Source organism: Vanessa cardui, chromosome 19, assembly GCF_905220365.1.
Source record: "Vanessa cardui chromosome 19, ilVanCard2.1, whole genome shotgun sequence".
NCBI lineage: Eukaryota > Metazoa > Arthropoda > Insecta > Lepidoptera > Nymphalidae > Vanessa > Vanessa cardui.
The window spans coordinates 4,652,495-4,671,775 of NC_061141.1; the positions used below are offsets into that span (position 1 = coordinate 4,652,495).

Here is a 19,281-nt window from a genome sequence, read left to right on the forward strand (position 1 = left end):
TGGTAGAGAAGATTCGTTTTTCTTTTTCTGTTTATAATATTTCCAAAAAGCTTGCGGGTTTTTGGAAATATTATATTCAGTATTATGCTTAAACTCGTTTAGACACGAATCAAAAAGTTTATGACAGCGACTGCGAATAATTTGAAACTCTAGTTGATCCCTAGGATTTTTGTATATGCCAAGTTTCTTACGTGGTTTCTCTTTTCCCGAAAGTATTTTAATTAAGTTTTGTTTGAACCAAGCTGGGTATTTAACAGAAGTAGGCTTATGTTTAGGCACAGATTGTTCGATAATATCGAATAGACTGGTGTAAAATATCTTAACCATGGCATTGACATTTTCGCAATTTGAAAATTTATCTAACCAATTTACATTTTTTATTATTTTACTTATAAGATTAAAATCAGCTTTAAAGTAATTGTAGTCAATACGACCTTTGGAGTGAAGGTACAAAATTTTAGAAGAGTCTATATTTATTAACAAACATGGATGGTATGAGTCAAGTTTGCTCAGCAGATCGGGGGGCTTTGTAACTGTAACACTACTTAAATTACTTATTACCAAGTCCAAAAGTCTATCGTCACAGTTACTTATATTATTATATTGGTATAAATTATTAATAGACATAAAATCAACCAACGAATATCCGAGAGTATTGTTGTAATTAGATGGTGTAATTAGATGGTGGTGGGGGTGACAGTTCCTACAACTGTGATCACCGGCTCTCCATTCGATAAAACCCAAATTGAAATCTCCTATCACAACCACATCATTAACTTTGTTAATTACATCGTCTACATTTTCCAGAAACTTTTTAAGAGATTCAGGTTTGACTGGTGGAGGCAAATAGACTGCACTTAGTCCAATACTGATTTTAGTGCAATTATGTATACATTCCAAAACTACCCACATATTTTCTTTATCAGTGTCCCAATTCACAATACGAGAGGATGAAATCTCTCTTGAGACGGCAATGAGAATACCCCCACCATCTTGTTTGGATGGAGAGTGCATTCGATCCTTCCTGTAAACTGTATATCGTGAATCAAAAAGCTCGTTATCGAATATATTCGGATTAAGCCATGTCTCAGTGAATACAACAACTTTGTAGTTCGAAGTCAAGATATTCTTAAGCACATCATTGGTCTTAGTTCTCAATCCACGCACGTTCTGGTAATATGCTTCTAACACAGTGAAGATTGAGGAACTACAACATTTACCATCAAGTTGTAACAAAATTAAATTATCAGCTTAAGACTACCTTCGTTTTTAATGACTATGGCTTGACTAAATTCGTCTTTTCGAACATAGATTTTGCCATTTCTGATCCATGTGAAGCGGTATTTCATTTAGCCTTGATTCGCGTAGCTGCATGTAGGGATTTGTTGGTAGGAGTCAGATGCTCAGAAACGTATATTGGTACTCGAGATCCCCCAATTCCCAGATGTTGAGAGCTCAATTTGTCTTCAGGATTTTTTTTGTTGAATTGAGCTACTGCTGCTAGAAGGGTGTCTCTATGCTTTATTGTACGTAACTTTACAATGACAGAGCGCGGTTTTACAGCGTTCTTGTTAAGTTTAGCAACTCGAGTGACATAATGAACGTCGTCGAACGTCGAAAACGTATTGCGACTATTGAAGGTAGGAAATTTACTTTTGGGACTCTTATAAACAGTTACATCTTCCTCGTTGTTTTTTCAGCACTTTTGTAGATATAAATTTAACAAGGCTTTAGATATTGTTGTTGATTTTTTTTTCAAATCAATATTTATCTGCGAATCATTGGACTGTTATACACTATAATGTTTACACACAACTATTGCACACTTATAAACAGTTTTATAATACTTTTATGAAATATTGAGAATTATAACAATTTTAACGTATTTCTAAAGCACGGAGCGAAAATATTTATTTGTTAACACGACGAGTGACAGTGACATTTTGATATTTATATTGATATAGCACTTTGATATTCAGTGGTGCTTGCCTGGGTTGGAACTTGCAATCAGCAGTTAAGATGCACGCGTTCTAACCACTGGGCCATCTCGGCTCTATTCAAACTACCGCCAGTTCAAAATCTAGATTTTCCCGAGAACCGGTTTTCGAATATTTGAAATACATTATTTTAGTTAAATACAATTATATATAACATATTCTGGATGGCAACAAATATAAGCTTTAAGGTTTTTTGTCATCCATATAATGTTTTGTTGATTATTTATCTTTATTATTCATTTGAAAAATATTTCGAATCAGCAAAGTAAAATTATTTTTAACATTAAAAGTTGTCACATCAAAGTGATCTGATAGTATATTGGTATATAGCATATTCTATGAAAATTAAAAGGCAATTTTTTTCTTATCTATATTAATGAAACAGTTACTTTATTTTGTAACTAATAGCGCTAATAGTTCTTTAAATCACCCTATATTTGTTTTGTTATTTTAGGTGCATTGCCACATTTAAAATAGGAATTAAGTTTCCACTAATTTTGATATTTTAATAATCGTGGTAACATTTGTGATCTGTGCTATTCATTATGGAATTATAAATATATTGCAATACACAAATACATAAAATTATTAATACGATGAAATATTATAATTCTATTGAAATAACACAAAATTTATAAACTCGCATTGAAATCATGTAATAGTTTTATTGGTAAATTGAGAATTATTATTAATTATTAATTTATTGGAAAATGCCATTAAATTAATGGTGATTTTAAGTTTGGCAACAAAAAAAGAACTCGATAAAAAGAAAGGAAATAATACTGAACGACTTTATGACGTCAACAAGTCTTGGCACCCTTTTTTACAGGCAAGTGATAATCTTTATTCAATATTAAGCGATACACTTGCTTATTGTTAAAATTTTAAGACTGGTCTCAAAAAAATACGACAATAAAATACTCTTGATGACATATTCCATGTTGTGTTGTTCATGTGGGTATAAATTAAGTTGCAAGGAGTATATATGTAAATGGCTGTGACGATAAGTAATCACTAAACCCATAGACAATTCCGCCATAAGAAATATTAACCCTTACTTAAAACACCAGTGCGTCATCAAACATTTTTCTGTGCGATCTTGAACCAGCCTTGGGAACTACGATGTTATGTCCCTTATACCTCTAGTTACACTGGCTCACTCATCTTTCGAATCGGAACACAATAATATTTAGTATTGCTCTTTGATGATAAAAGATGTGATGAGTTAGCGGTAACTACCCAAACGGCTTCTAACAGCTTACGATTTCTTCTTTAAGTAATGGATTGAACCCGATCAGAAAGTACACTCTGTGTGTATATTTATATTTTTACTGCAATATTTATGTAATTAATTCAGTGCAACAATTTGGATCTTACCTTCCCATTATAAATAATCGCATATTACTCTTCAAACATTGCCATTGTATATCATAATTATCTTATATAATGTTAAAGAATGGCGTAGACAAAACCAGCTGTTACCCGCCAATATCACTGGGCATTAAATGAAAATATAACAAACATAATTATATAAGACGTGAACATTCAATACATCAATACAGTCGTAATATGTATCACATAGCAACCGTCAGCGTCACGCTGCTTTCAAATATTCACAGCGACGCCATTTTGTATGATTTTTTTATAGAATTACTATCATATCCCCCATTTCAGCGTTATTCGAAAATTAAAATTCTAGATTAAAGAAAGTCAATATATGACATTGAGTTTCATATATGATTTTTATATGTGGTAGGACTTTGTGCAAGCCCGCCTGGGTATAGGGTAATAGTACGCAGTATTGTTGTGTTCCAGTTTGAAGGGTGAGTGAGCCAGTGTAACTGCAGGCACGAGGGACATAGCATCTTAGTTCCTAAGGTATTAAATAATTAATAATTTTTCATTATTTTCTTTTATTTATGACATAAATATACATAATCATTAGATAGTATTGATAGTAATGATCTTTTTTATACGCTGAATTTGTAGCAGACGAAGCCGCGCTTTCACATAGTAATTCCAAAATCTATTTGCTTCTCTTTTTAAAGCTTTGGTAAATATTTATTCGACTACAAATCATTTGAATTACGCTCTCAAAGCGAATGGCAATATTAACCTCAATACGATGAATTTCTTATTTGATACTTATTAAAGTTTTAAATATTTCATTCAAGTGTTATTATTTTCATATGGGTTGAAATTGGGTACCTATGTTCGTGGTTTTGAATACTTACAGATACCCATCAGTCCTGCCTACCTCATTATCAGAATTTAATCTTCAGAATGGTTCCAGAGCCCTTTAAAAGAAAACCGGGTTACGTGGGATTCCACCATCACTGCTCTAATGGGGTTTGACGAATGTGTATATGCCAGGTTTCTTCAGGTTGTTTTTCAGTACGTGGTGAAGTATAAACACTAAATAAGTAAGTGAAATTTGAGTACTTGCATGGTTTTGAGCCCATATCTTCAGTTCCCCTTATTATTATTATGGTACCTACGAGTCTTATTAGACATTTATAGGTACGTAGGTATACTCAAACTTAAACTGAAATAATTTTATTCAATATAGAAGCATTACACTTTCTTACAACAACAGCCTGTAAATTCCCACTGCTGGGCCAAAGGCCTCCTCTCCCTTTGAGGAGAAGGTTTTGGAACATATTCCACCACGCTGTTCCAATGCTGTTCCAATGGAATTTACATGTAGCAGAATTTCTATGAAATTTGTCACATGCAGGTTTCCTCACGATGTTTTTCTTCACTGCTGAGCACGAGATGAATTATAGAGACAAATTAAGCACATGAATCAGCGGTGCTTGCCTGGATTTGAACCCGCAATCATCGGTTAAGATGCACGCTTTCTAACCACTGGGCCATCTCACTTTACACTTTCTTATTGATGGTCATTTGAAACACTACACCGGTTCGGAAAAGAAAATATATAAAAATAAAAACCTGAGAAGAACCGGCAAAAGAAACTCAGCGGGTTTTTTGTTTGTCTCATATATTATATTAACAATTTGATATGAGATGAAACGATATGTATGAATACGATATGTACAGGACGGTGGTAAGTGGTGACTAACGCAATGTTTGCGTTAGGTCTTTTCGTATGAATACACAATCAAATTAATAAAAATTAAATAAATAAATTGACTCCTGAAAGTTAATAGAAGTAAGCGAGTTATACTATCAATATTCAATTAATAAACTCACCCAGCATCCGAACAACCGCCTTCCTCGACTTCGCCTGCCTAGTTTCGCCGTGGACGTGATCTTTGAACAGCCCTTGCTTCGCCTTTGAGCTCACTCGAGTGGACCTTGTGTAAGAGGAGCATTAAATAAATTATAGCACGACACAACTTAGATGTAGCATCGACAAAATAAGTAAAACCTATCACCTCCGAATTACACACAAATCCCAAATCATTAATATTTATTTCTCATGCGAATATGATCTTTGCACAAATTACACAAACGTAATAACTTCTAATATCATATGACCTAATTATAATATACTCGTCAATTTGACATGTCGATTTACATATACTTGCTTTCTCGGGTTGAATGGCGTGATACGGAGCTATGTGTATTGGTTGTATAAATCGGCAGGAATCGGTTTTATTGAATTTGCCGATGCTACATCTGAGTTGTGTCGTTGATCGATTTTTACTTTCGAGGTCTCCTTTTAACGAAATGTGTCTGGTGTAATGGTTTTTCTTCTTTTGATATATTATCTTTTGAAGCGACTACTTTTTGTGATAAATTAAATAACATCTTGCTGAATAAAAACAATCTCAATGTCCACAGAGAACGATATATTTAATACTAGTTCATGCTCGCGGTTTCGCTCGCATTTTGGGTTTGGTTTACGTCTCCCAAGTTTGGTATTTCATAAAATTTGGTTCTGTAGTTTGGTCGTTAAAGAACCACAGACAAATAGACTTATTTTGTAATGATATGATTTGGTCTTCATTATTTGCATAGCACGTTATATTTTCTATTAACATGTTACAAACGTTAGCTATTCATGTTTAACAGATTTTGCAATCTTTGTATATTTCTAAGTAAGAACTGTTTTAACTTATACTTTATAGACCGTAATAGGAAAAAAAAAATGTTACAAGAGTAACCTTTGCCTTCAATACGGTGTTATGACATTTGATTCTATATCATAATTTATATCACATTATTATTGCATATTATTAATATAGCAGGAGCTATTGAATTTACTTTATTATATACAATTATTATTCTAATTAATTGATCAATAATTTGTAAAACTGTAATTAATATTATTTTATTTTATATGGCATAGCATTTAATACTGGCATGTAACACTATTTCTTATTTTAAATATGATTGAGCTGTCATTATAAAACAATGGGACTATAGCGTGGCATTCTAAAATTTTATTTCATTCTAAAAGATAGAGACATTGAAGCATCATTGTAAAACGATAATATTATTTTGGCCATCCCGAACTACTGAAATTACATATATTTAGAAAAATCGTTTTAATGTTCATTATATCGTTCTCTGACGGGACATAATATTTTCCCCGTTTTTTCGGGAAGGTTGACTGAATGGAGTTATATTTAATTTGATTGAAAGTACTCGGACAAAACATAAAAATGTCGTCGTGGTATCTAATATTCTCAGCGGTTCGGATTTAACAGCCACTCAAACTATTACACAAAAGTGGTTTATGGCTGTCCTAGATGTTTTATAGAACAGATAGCAGAGTAGGCTGCGGTTCGCGACAGCCGGTTGGTTTTAGCGAACCCATTAATGATGTTGCTTTCGTCCACGTATTATTAATTTTTTGGCTGATATAGATTAATACGTGAAGCAATAACTTTGTATCCGTTTTTTACCAAAGATACGCGGACGGAGGTGGATGAAATTTGGCACGTTTAAAGTTTATATACAGAAAACTAATATTGTATAATTTATTATAAATACATTAAAATAGCCAAAAATCATTACACACACTAATACAATGTTTAACACATACACGTTTATTCACATGATGTTTGATAATAAACATTCATTGATAAAATAAATACTGCCAATGACGACACATCAAATTACAACAAAGATGTAAATCAATGATATATTTTTTATATTCGTTTTTTTTTGTAGTAGTGACAAAGTTTTGTTCATTTGAGCTTAATTTTTCCTACGTGTCTGTCAAATGAAAGTATCTATTATTTAAATAGCAAAGAATTATGATCTTAAAAAAAAAACAAAAATATTAAACAGTATAATAGTTTGAATTTTTTACCAAGAAAATATATGTTTAAAATGTACGCACCGGATATGTATTCCCATAGTAATATACAAACAAAGTATGAGAATGGCTGGCACGAAGAAGAAGAAGATGCTGCTGATCTCGAGAAGGGGAGATGACGCCGTTAGTGTGCAGAAAGCGGAATCCAAGGACAAGTTGCCGGAATCTAGAAAAATAGAACATTATATTTAGATGAAAACAGTCAAATTACAAGATTTAGATAATAAGTCAACTTAGTCATCATCCTCCTGCCATCTGTATTCTTCTTCCATACTTCCCTATCTGACGTCATCTCGAAAGTAATATTTTTCCAGGCATATCATCTTCCACACAATCCATCCATCGTTTCATTGGTCGTCCCGTTCCTCCATCCATCCACATTCATGGTCAAGACCTCACAATATGTTCCTCATCCCTCTACACATATACATACACACCATATGATAATAAGTTAAATAAGTACCTATGCAAATTTTCCCGTTGCGTTTCAATATTAATAGGTATTAAATAAATAAATAGTAATTTAAATAATATAAAAACAGTTATCAAAGACTTAAAATTATAACTTATTATTTAAAACGTTTGTTCAATGTCAGTAATGTTTATTTAGCATTTTTTCAGTACATTCTATTAAAAAGAGACTAAACTTTTGTACGGTATTTTTTGTTTAAGTAACTGAAATAATTATGTTTGGCTCTGAATCCCTTTGAAAAGTTTCTTGGAAATGCCGAATTCGGTATAAGCGCTTTTAATTGAGCACCGCCCGAGGTGGTTTTTTTCCTCCAAAAAGGAGGAGGTTGTCAATTCGTCTGTATTTTTTTTAGATATTCGTGTGTTGATGCGTTTTATGCATGTAACCGACTTGTTTTCCGGTCGAATCGGTAGTTTCCAGCATCAAAATATCACCCTGAAGCTGGAGTGAACGTAGACGAATATTTAAACGTCTATAAAGTTGTTGTTTTTTAAAATATTTTCAGGTATGTTCATAATTTTTTTAAGGTTGATTTATATATGAAAAATTTATCAGATTGAATTTTATGGAAACTAGACGACGAAATTGCTCGCTAATCCACTAATTCGACAGTCAAGCTACTCCAAATAAATAACTTTACATCTTATCTTTTTTTAAAAAGCTCCGGCTTCACGTGTATCAAAAGGGACTAATATAAATATTACATTAAAGAACAAACCTAAAAAAAGACATTCTAATTCTCTATTATAAAAGTATAAGTAACAGCTGTAGATTTCCCACGGCTGGGATAAGGGCTCCTCTTCCATTAATAAGGGTTTTAAACATATTCACATGTGGCAGTTTTTCGATGAAATTAGACATGCAGGTTTCCTCACGATGTTTTCCGTCACGGCCGAGTAAGAGATGAATTTATAAACACAAATTAAGCATATACATATAGTGGTGCTTGTCTGGGTTCGAACCCGCAATCATTGGTTAAGATGCCGTTCTAACCACTGGGCCATATATCTATAATATACATGCATTATGCATTTAAACCTTCCTCTTGAATCAATATGTTTATTGATAAAACCATTTGTGTATTGGTTGCGTAGTTAATCTATTCATTTGATTTAAACGTACGACGATGGGAATTGATGTTGGTTTATGCAATGTAGAAAGTATTATAATATTTTATTACTTATATGTTTACTGGATGTTGCCCACGTCTTGCCTCGCGTTTTAGTTTAGTTGTCATGTGTTGGGCAAATAAAGAAGCCTATGTCTTATCTTGGAGTTCACGTTTGCTTCATACCAAATTACATGAAATTCGGTTACACGAAATAGCGTCGTACAGACATACACACAGAGTTATTTTCACATTTATAATATTATTATATAATATAAACTACTTTTTATTAATTATTTTTATTAATTAGAAATATTCGTGTATCAAATGAACTTTTTCTTACTCAATGTAATTTTCATTCGCATATAGACTGCTAGTGTGGAAGGCTTCGATTAACAATACCCATACGGCATTGTTGATCGATGGTGGGATGATATGCTTTTCATGTAGACTTAGGCGGTCATAGCTTATTTTTTTATGTTATAGGTTGATGGACGAGCAGATGGGCCACCTGATTGTAAGTGGTCACCATCAGCCATAGACAATGACGCTGTAAGAAATATTAACTATTCCTTACATCGTCAATGTGCCATCAACCTTGGGAACTAAGTTGTTATGTCCCTTTTGCCTGCAGTTACAGTTATTGCGTATTTATGCCGTGACTAACACAATAAACAACAGCCTTCCTTTGAGGAGGAGGTTTTGGAACATATTCGACAACACTGTTCCAATGCGGGTTGGCGGAATACACATGTGGCAGAATTTTTATGAAATTAGACACATGCAGGTTTCCTTACGATGTTTTCCTTCACCGCCGAGCACGAGATGAATTATAAACACAAATTAAGCACATGACTATTCAGTCCTTGCATAGGTTTGAACCCACAATCGTCGGTTAAGATGCACGCGTCCTAACCACTGGGCCATCTCAGCTGGTGATTAACGCAGAAGTTTGGAAATTCTTATAGAGTCAAAATATTTAGGTCATGTAATTAATTTAGTTAGTACTTGATATATGTAAAGATATACTCAGATATTTAAATATTTTATATACGTTTCTGAAAGCTGTAAAATATAATTGCTTTATATTATTATTGACTTGCATTTGCATAAACTATATTAGTATCGGAAAGTCCTTCGAATATCGTACAACGTGACCGTAAAATCAATAGATGTTTTGAGTGCGGAATACAGTGAAGTTGTAAACAGCGTTTGGTTATTTTATGATTATTATAACATATTCAATTTGAACATATAACAACAATAAGTCGTTTCTGATTTGAACGAATAATTGATATTACTATAACGAACTGCTAACTATAACAGAGATTTATTTACGTAAAGACTAATGGCACGACCCCGCTTCGCTCGGCTGTACATAAGTTTTATTTGAATATTTATTGATATATTTTTTCCGACGTGTTTAACAATTGTCGTTCTATTTCAAATTATTACACAAAACCTTAATAAATAATATACCTAAACCTTCCTTATGAATTCCTCTGTCTATTTGTGAAAACCGCATGAAAATTTAAAAAGTTTTGGACTTCATTGCAAACATACAGACAGTCAGACGGGGGTGCTTTGTTTTATAATATGTATTTATTATAATGCTAATGACGATAAGTATGATCGCACGAAAAACAGATATCATATATGTATATACCAATAAGTTATATTTGATATCAGGAGCGGTAACGTATAGTACGACACAAATTAGATGTAGCATCGGAAAATGCAATGGAATGAAAATAAAACTGATTACTGCCGATTTACACAACCAATAGAAATAGCTCCCTATCGCGCCATTCGACGCTATTCGTCGCTATAGATTCGCGTGTCAGACAAAGCAAGTGCATGTTAATCGACGAGTCAAATTGACGAATATATAAGGTCATATGATATTACAAGTTATTACGTTTGTGCAAAGATCATATTCGCGTGAGAAATAAATTTTCATAATTTGGGATAGCGTACTCAATTCGGATGTGATCGGTTTTACGAATTTTGCCGATGCGACATCTAAGTTGTGTCGAACTATATAGTATATACGTTTAACACAGGTGGAAATGGGCGCATCAGCTCGTATTAGATATTTCGCTTTTCTAATAAATCGTTCCCATGTAGTTCGCTATCAAATGTTTCGACAGGGAATAAAATGGATATCTATTGGAGTCTATATTGGAGACTGGGAACTGTACTGCTGTAAAACGTTTTTGTTTTATTGAAACGATAAAGTTTATTTCATCGAAATGCTCGATAAATGTGCATATTATTTGTGTTCGTGTATAATCTGTATTTACGTCATTTTTTAATAGAATAAAAATATGATAATGTTATGGTTGTTTTCAAACTGTTTGTGAAAATAAAAATTGACTCCGAGAACAAAAACATTCTTATGAATTTATTCTGCTCTCATTATAAATTATTTTGGTTCCTTGGTTGTTTTGACAGAGTAGATATATTCTATCTCTAATGTTTCATAGTATGAATATTGATATAGTAAATTTTCTTATTTAAATGTAATTAAGAACAAATTCAAATTAAATAAATAAACATGAGACAACATCACATACATTATTCTGATCCCAATGTAAGTAGCTAAAGCACTTGTGAGTGAGTATGAAAAATCAGAAGTATTATGGTACCACAAACTTCCAGATCAAAGACAATATAGAAAACTAATGATAATCTACATCGACTCGGCCGGGAAACGAACCCGGGACCTCGAAGTGGCGTACCCATGAAAACAGATGTACACAACTCGACCACGGAGGTCGTCAAAATGAATTAGAATACAATATCTATAAGTGATATCTAACTGCCGAGGTCAAATTAGCAATTATAATAAGTAAAATTTGTTTATTTTTGAACCGTTACAGTACAAAAAATTTGCGAATACTTTAATTAAAAGTAATTAGGCAAAACAGTTTACACAAAAACATTGTTTATATTTTCTAAATAAAAATATATTTGATGAAATTAAAGCGGCGAAGATTTACTCAACAAACATTACTATTTTTTTTAAAGTTAATATACTTCAACGTAAATAAATGTTCTGAATATACCATTCGTTTGTTTCCAATAAAAACTTAACGAATTTCGAATAGCAATCAAATTGAAACGCAACCATCTCGGAGCAATACTGAGTCCGAATAAAAAAAGCATTAAAATCAGTTAAAAACAAAAAACATAATAAAAAAGTTATATCTGAATATATACAAAAAAAGAACATATATATTTCATTTTTAAATGAGAATTAACAACATTAAATGTTTAAATATATATATACAAATATGAACTAAAACTAGTTACTGTATAAGTCTTGACCGCGTGGAATGGTGGCAAGAATGATAGCAGCCTTTCCCCGTTTAATTTACATTTTAAATTAACATAATTATTTTCATTATTACAGTTATTAACACGACATTATCTACGAATGTCTCGTGAACAAGACATTCGTAGATAATGTCGAAATATCGAGCTCCAACAAATAAAAATAAAAAACATGGTAAATATTCCGTATTTAATAACTGTAATACTATATATGTATGTATATTATATTTATGAATGCCGTAATAAAAAGAAGCGTCTCAACGCTTCTTTTTATTACGGCTCCAGCTAAGGGCTCTATAAAAGTTCACCTAAGAAAGTATAATAATAAGAAGTATATTTGTTACATATTTATTTTGTTATATTCTAGATTATTACGAATTAAAAGTTGTCTTAAATTTTCGCGATTATTACACATTTAAATAAAACTAATTATAACGGATGAATCGCGTATATTAATTATTTTTAAACATCCCGACGTTTCAAGCACTTTGCAGTGTTCGTGCAGTCTACCCGTGACCACCACCCCCGTACCCGTACCAATAAATTGGTTAATTTTGGTACATTTTTTCCAATAGTACAACAAGCCTCCACTTTCCTACCCTATGTTCTTTATTGGTTCCACTGAAACGTATCTAATGTATGCAAAAGTTATTATGATCTGAGTAGTTATACATCTAAGCGTAATGTATTAAAATTTATAACATTTGTTAAGATCGTTTGATGTATTAGGAAAAATATGGTTCTTTGATCTGCACAAAGCCTTGATCTTACCTACGTACCCGAAGCCATAGCTTTAACTCATTACTAGTGAACCGGCTCGCTAAAGTTTTTTAATTCTAAAACTTATACTTGGTAAGGATATTTTTCTGTTATGCCTACATTCGTTTTGATGTAGAAGATATTAAATCCTTGAATTCTAAATCCTTAAAGTTTACACAGGAATATACTTTAAGGCTTCAGGAATTATTGTGAAGGAAGACATTTTTCTGCCATATGTACTTTTTATGGTATAGGTTGAGAGCAAATGGGCCACCTGATGATAAGCGGTAACCATCACCCATAGACAATGAAGCTGTGAGAAATATTAACTATTCCTTACGTCGTCAATGTACCACCAACCTTGGGAACTAAGATGTTATGTCCCTTGTGCCTGTAGTTACACTGGCTAACTCACCATTCAAACCGGAACATAACAACCTTGAGTACTGTTATTCAGCGGTAGAATAACTGATAAGTGGGTGTCACCTACCCAGACGGGCTTGCACAAAGCCTTGCTCGAACTCGTAGCTAGTACTCTACTATTGCAATAAGGTCAATTGACTTATTCATTATTATTTCCGACGCCAAGCTAGGAAGGTTAAGACAACATATATTTTTTTATTTTGTTAGATGAAGGAACAAATGAGCCGTCTGAGCTCACAGATGTTGACGCTGTACGATAAATAAAAATTTTAACAAAAAAAAAACCGACTTCAAACGAAACACTATTTCAAAACGATGAATATGTGCTAAAAAGTAATAAAAATAATTGCGTATTCAACATATTTTTTAGAGTCCTACTAAGTAAAATGAAATGAAAAGTATTAGACTACTTAAACGTCGATTTACGATTATATAATGTAGTTATAATTATTGCTATATTTGGAGCCGGTGTCAGCCACGGTCCCCTTGCCCCAACAATCAACAGAAAGAAGCGATACGAGCCCCTTGATTGATCCAGTATATTATTGTATAAAAGGTAATTTGTAAAAAACATATTTGTTAAAGTATTCTCGTATTGTTTTTTGATATATATATTGTAGGGTTTTCTTGGCTGACACCGACTCCAAATATAGCAATAATTATAACAACATTATATAATCGTAAATCGACGTTTAAGTAGTCTAATACTTTTCATTTCATTTTACTTAGTAGGACTCTAAAAAATATGTTGAATACGCAATTATTTTTATTACTTTTTAGCACATATTCATCGTTTTGAAATAGTGTTTCGTTTGAAGTCGGTTTTTTTTTTGTTAAAATTTTTATTTATTTTTTGATTTTGAGTGAAGCCGATGTTGACTAACTATTTTTTCTTAATATGGATAGATTAAGCGTTCCGTTTATATGAGTCAGAAACTACTTGGACGACAATTTCAAAGGAAACTTGCGAATAAAGCAAAAATAGTTTTTCGAAAATGCGACTTTAATGATTTAATGCTTTAATGATCATGCGGCATAAACTACAAGGATCCCTCGAAAGAGCTGTAATCGACCTCAGCAAAAAAACTTTGAAAACGAGCTAATATATGTCGTACATCATATTACATTACATCACATACACATAATTTGATTAAAGACAGTAAGAAAGTTCATTTTACTTAGGAGGACTCTAAAAAATATATTGAATACGCAATTATTTTTAACACTTTTTAGTGCATATTCATTTGTTCTAAAGTAGTGTTTTGTTTGAAGTCGGTTTTTCTTTTTGTTAAAATTTTTATTAATTTTTTGATTTTAAGTGAAGCTTGTGAATTTGACTAACTGATTTTTCTTAATATGGATAGATTAAGCGTTCCCTTTATATGAGCCATAAACTACTTCCAGGACAATTTAAGGGAAACTTGCGAATAAAGCAAAAATAGACTTTCGAAAATGCGACTTTAATACGTCATGCGGCATAAACTACAAGGATCCCTCGAAAGAGCTGTAATCGACCTCAGCAAAAAAAAATTTGAAAAAGAGCTAATATATGTCGTACATCATATTACATTACATCACATACACAAAATTTGATTAAAGATAGTAAGAAATTCTGCCCCATATCGCACCCTAACTGTGAGCCGTTTAGGAGTTCCATCACTACATAGTATAAAACAAAGTCGGTTTCTCTGTCCCTATATCTTTAAATCTACGCAACGGATTTTGATGCGGTTTTTTTTAATAGATAGTGTGATTCCAGAGGAAGGTTAGTATAAACAATACATGACCAATATAGTAAAGAAACACTGATAATTTTAGAAGTTTGCGATGTGATGTCGTAAATAAACAAATTCTGTAGTATATTTAGTATCAGTATTGCACCCGTGCAGAGCCGGGCTGGGTAGCTAGTTGATTATAATATTTGACTATGATAATTACATTAACATTACCGCATTACGGAAGGTGACTCAAATATCCAAATAACATAAAAATAAAAGATTCGACCGAGTATCGCTAACGTGCTCCTCAGAATTGTTCCGTTCCCTTCCATTCCGTTACTTTGCCATGGATCCTGTGCTCAAAACCTTACCAAACTTTTACCAAATTATCCTTGAAGTATATATTTTATAATAAAAAAAGAATTATCAAAATTGGTTAACGTGATTTTCAGTTATTCACCTATTTGTCGCGCATATACATAATGCAAATTTAAGACTTATGTCGTTTTCATACTGATACCATCATCGGAAAAAAATTTAAAAAAAATGGGACCCCACGGGAAGCACTACCTTTCAAACAAAAAAAAAATTATCAAAATCGGTCCACCCAGTGAAAAGTTATGAGGTAACAAACATAACAAAAAAAAAAAAAAAAAAAAAAAAAAAAAATACAGACGAATTGATAACCTCCTCCTTTTTGAAGTCGGTTGAAAAATTAACCATTCCCTAAAGTTGAGAGGTTAGAATAACGTCATTTCACTTACTGATCTTTATAGCATAAAGTCAAATTGAAAAACTGTTACTACGAAATACTATTAAATACGAAATATCCTCTAATTTTGTATTTTTACCAGACGTGTAATTTTTTATTCGAAAACTGAATAATTCGTTATATTTGAAAAATTAAAATATACTTTTATTCAAGTAGGCTTTTACAAGCACTTTTGAATCGTCATGTAACAAGTATATTTTGACGACCTCCATGGTCGAGTGGTGTGTACACCGATTTTCATGGGTACGCCACTCTGAGGTCCCGGGTTCGATTCCCGGCCGAGTCGATGTAGATTACCATTAGTTTTCTATGTTGTCTTGGGTCTGGGTGTTTGTGGTACCGTCGTTACTTCTGATTTCCATAACACAAGTGCTTCAGCTACTTACATTGGGATCAGAGTAATGTATGTGATGTTGTCTCATATTTATTTATTATTATTTATATTAAGTAAAGCTACCTACGGTTTGGAAAGTAGATTCTAGACTCGCAAGAAACTCAGTGGTTACTCTTTTCGTAATAAGAGTCATGAAATAAGAGCGGTAAAGCAAATTTAAATAAAATGTAAGCATACTAATTGAATTCAGATATATAACATACACACGGAATTTGAAACGATGCTGGCTTTTGACCTGCTAAACTAGTGATTGCGGTTTACCGGCGCTAGCACCAAATTTCAGGTGCTTCATTTGGGCTTAACAGTTCATCTGGTTTTAGGCATGAAGGCAGACATCATGAAGCCACGTGTTATGAAGGATTTGTTAAATTATGCGATACAACTATGTCATAGAAACTGGTTATTTTTCAGGATGTAACTGAGTTTATCTAAAACCCTGTCATACCAAGCTATAGAAATGTTTTACAGGAATCATGTGATTTTTGGGTTGTACGTTGTGTTTTGTTAAATGAAATTAGATTTGTAAGAATCATAATGATTTTACAAGTGAATATGAGGACATAAAGGAAGCCTCACCAAAAAAATGATAGTCTGGTTATATTGTTTAAGAAAACTAGACAGACAATCTTTTCTGAAAGAGTTTTGGAGTAGGAACGCGTAATGTTGCTACACTTAACACACCGTTTCAAGCTTTGCTTCTATCTCTTGTGGTTAATACTACTTAAGTGAACACTAACTTGCTTTGTTACGATTACGATTCTACATGAGTAGAATACAACCAACATCTTAGTGACATTATCTTTAATAGAGATTTCGTCATAAGTTATGAAGAGAAAAATTCAGGATTATTTATAATTAAATTTTTATTATTTATCTCTGTCGTGATTTTTATTAGACTTTCGAATTTCGAATTTCTGTAATAAATAATTATATAAAATAATTATTACAATATTTGTGGGACACAGTATTAACATTTCACTAGTGAGATACGAAATTAATTCTTACGGAATGTCACTGCTAAAGACAATTACGATAGTTCAAAGACGTTCCATTCAATCTTAATAAAATATTATAATTATTTACTAATGATTTTTACCGACAAGGTTGAATGCGACCCCATTATAAACAACAAAAATAATTAGTATTTATTGTAACTGTCTTACTGTCACGGTTCATGAGATACAGCTTGGTGACAGACAGACGGACGGACAGCGGAGTTTTAGTAACAGGATTCGTTTTACCTTTTGAGCATGGAACCCTAAAAATAAACTCAAATCTGATTATAATAATTGATAGTCTATTTTATTTTTTTGGTCCTGGAAGGCAATAAGTGGTAATTGCATCCGTCACTCGCGTTTTTTCCGAGTAAATGAATATGTAATAAAAAAACGTTTGCCGTATCAGAATAAATTAGATGAGATCTAAGAGATATTTTTCACCTGAAATGATTTGCTGCATCAGTTGTATGAGAAATATTTTATATTTTTTACAACATCTATACCTGGAAGGGTTTTATCATTCCGCCCTTATCCCAATCTACTTGAATTATTTATTGAAATATTGATCTAGAAGGGGTTGTGGTTTTTTAAAAACAGATGGCATATTTCTTCGTCTGCCGTTTCACTATAAATGAATATGAAAAATGTTTATAAAATTATTTTCCTAATAGTATTTTAATTTTTTAATAATAAAAGAATTAATGGAATTCTTGTAGTTCTCGTCCGAATAAATTTGGAATGTGTATTAGAATGGTTACGTTCACTTAGAGAAGGTCTTTATCTTGATTGACAATTAAATCGGTTTGTGCAGAGCTATATTAGTTCATAGAAGCACTAAATAAAGTTCCAACGGCGGCAGCTCAGCAGTCATATTATACAGTTTTTTTACTTTATATATACGATTTAACAACGCTACTACTACTGCCTTTAAAACAGAGTCGGATTTAAAGGTCTGAAGGCTCCCGGGCCATAAAGCAGTGGGGGCCTTAGACAAACAGAAGCGTGAACAACCTAATAATTATATTATCATGAATTAATTACTTTTTTTATTTCAATCAGTAAGCAATGATTTATTTACTTGTATCGGTAAGTTTTAAAATAATAAATAATAACATTATTATAATTTGACTATATCTCGGTATTTCTTAACTTGCTGAAAACTGTGGCCCCCACTAATGTGGAGGCTCCAGGGCAGTTAAAACCTTAACAGCCACATTAAACTTAAGTGTGCGTTTGTACCTGCACAACATATGTGTGCATGAAATCGAAGATTAAAAATTGCAACATCGAACAATTATGTTATTAACAGCTCTTGAATAGTATATTATTTTAATTTTATTAACACGTTCAATTCGGAGCGAGGTCTCATACGCCACGTTTTTTTTATGGTATAGGTTGGCGGACGAGCATATGGGCCACCTGATGTTAAGTGGTCACCATCACCCATAGACAATGACGCTGTAAGAAATATTAACTATTCTTTACATCGTCAATGCGCCACCAACGTTGGGAACTAAGATTTCATGTCCCTTGTGCCTGTACTTACACTGGCTCACTCATCCTTCAAACCGGAACACAATAATACTGAGTACTGTTATTTGGCGGAAAAATAACTTATGAGTGGGTGGTACCTACCCAGACGGGCTTGCACAAAGCCCTACCAACAAGTATTGACTTCCTTGTGATGAGTCTAAGAAAATCATGGACTTCTTTGTCGTGCGGATGCCGTAACCTCTATTTTATATATTGTAGGAAAGAGATAAATGTATTTATATGATGCCTGTTGAAAACAGAATGCTATGGTGTACCAATTTAATGTGGGGTCTCCTTGACCATGTACCGCACTGAATAAATAAAATTCGATTACATCACAGCATCACATCACATCGAATTCTAGTTTCTTATACTTTACGAGATCTAATAAGACCGGTACCTGTATTATGATAGTTTTCATATGAGGTCTTAAACGCCCCGTACGGCAGAAATTAGAAAAAAACTGATACCGCAACGA

General features: G+C 32.6%; 1 protein-coding gene across 1 annotated transcript in view; it reads right to left on the reverse strand.

Moving 5' to 3' along the window:
* Positions 1 to 19,281, reverse strand: part of LOC124537997 (neuropeptides capa receptor-like) — a 134,781-nt gene that overhangs the window by 30,296 nt on the left and 85,204 nt on the right. The window contains exons 4-5 of the mRNA XM_047114999.1: positions 7,315 to 7,456; positions 5,214 to 5,317 (exon numbers count right to left, since the gene is read on the reverse strand). Of these exons, the coding sequence (XP_046970955.1) occupies positions 5,214 to 5,317; positions 7,315 to 7,456 (246 nt within the window). The remainder of the gene's footprint in view (positions 1 to 5,213; positions 5,318 to 7,314; positions 7,457 to 19,281) is intronic.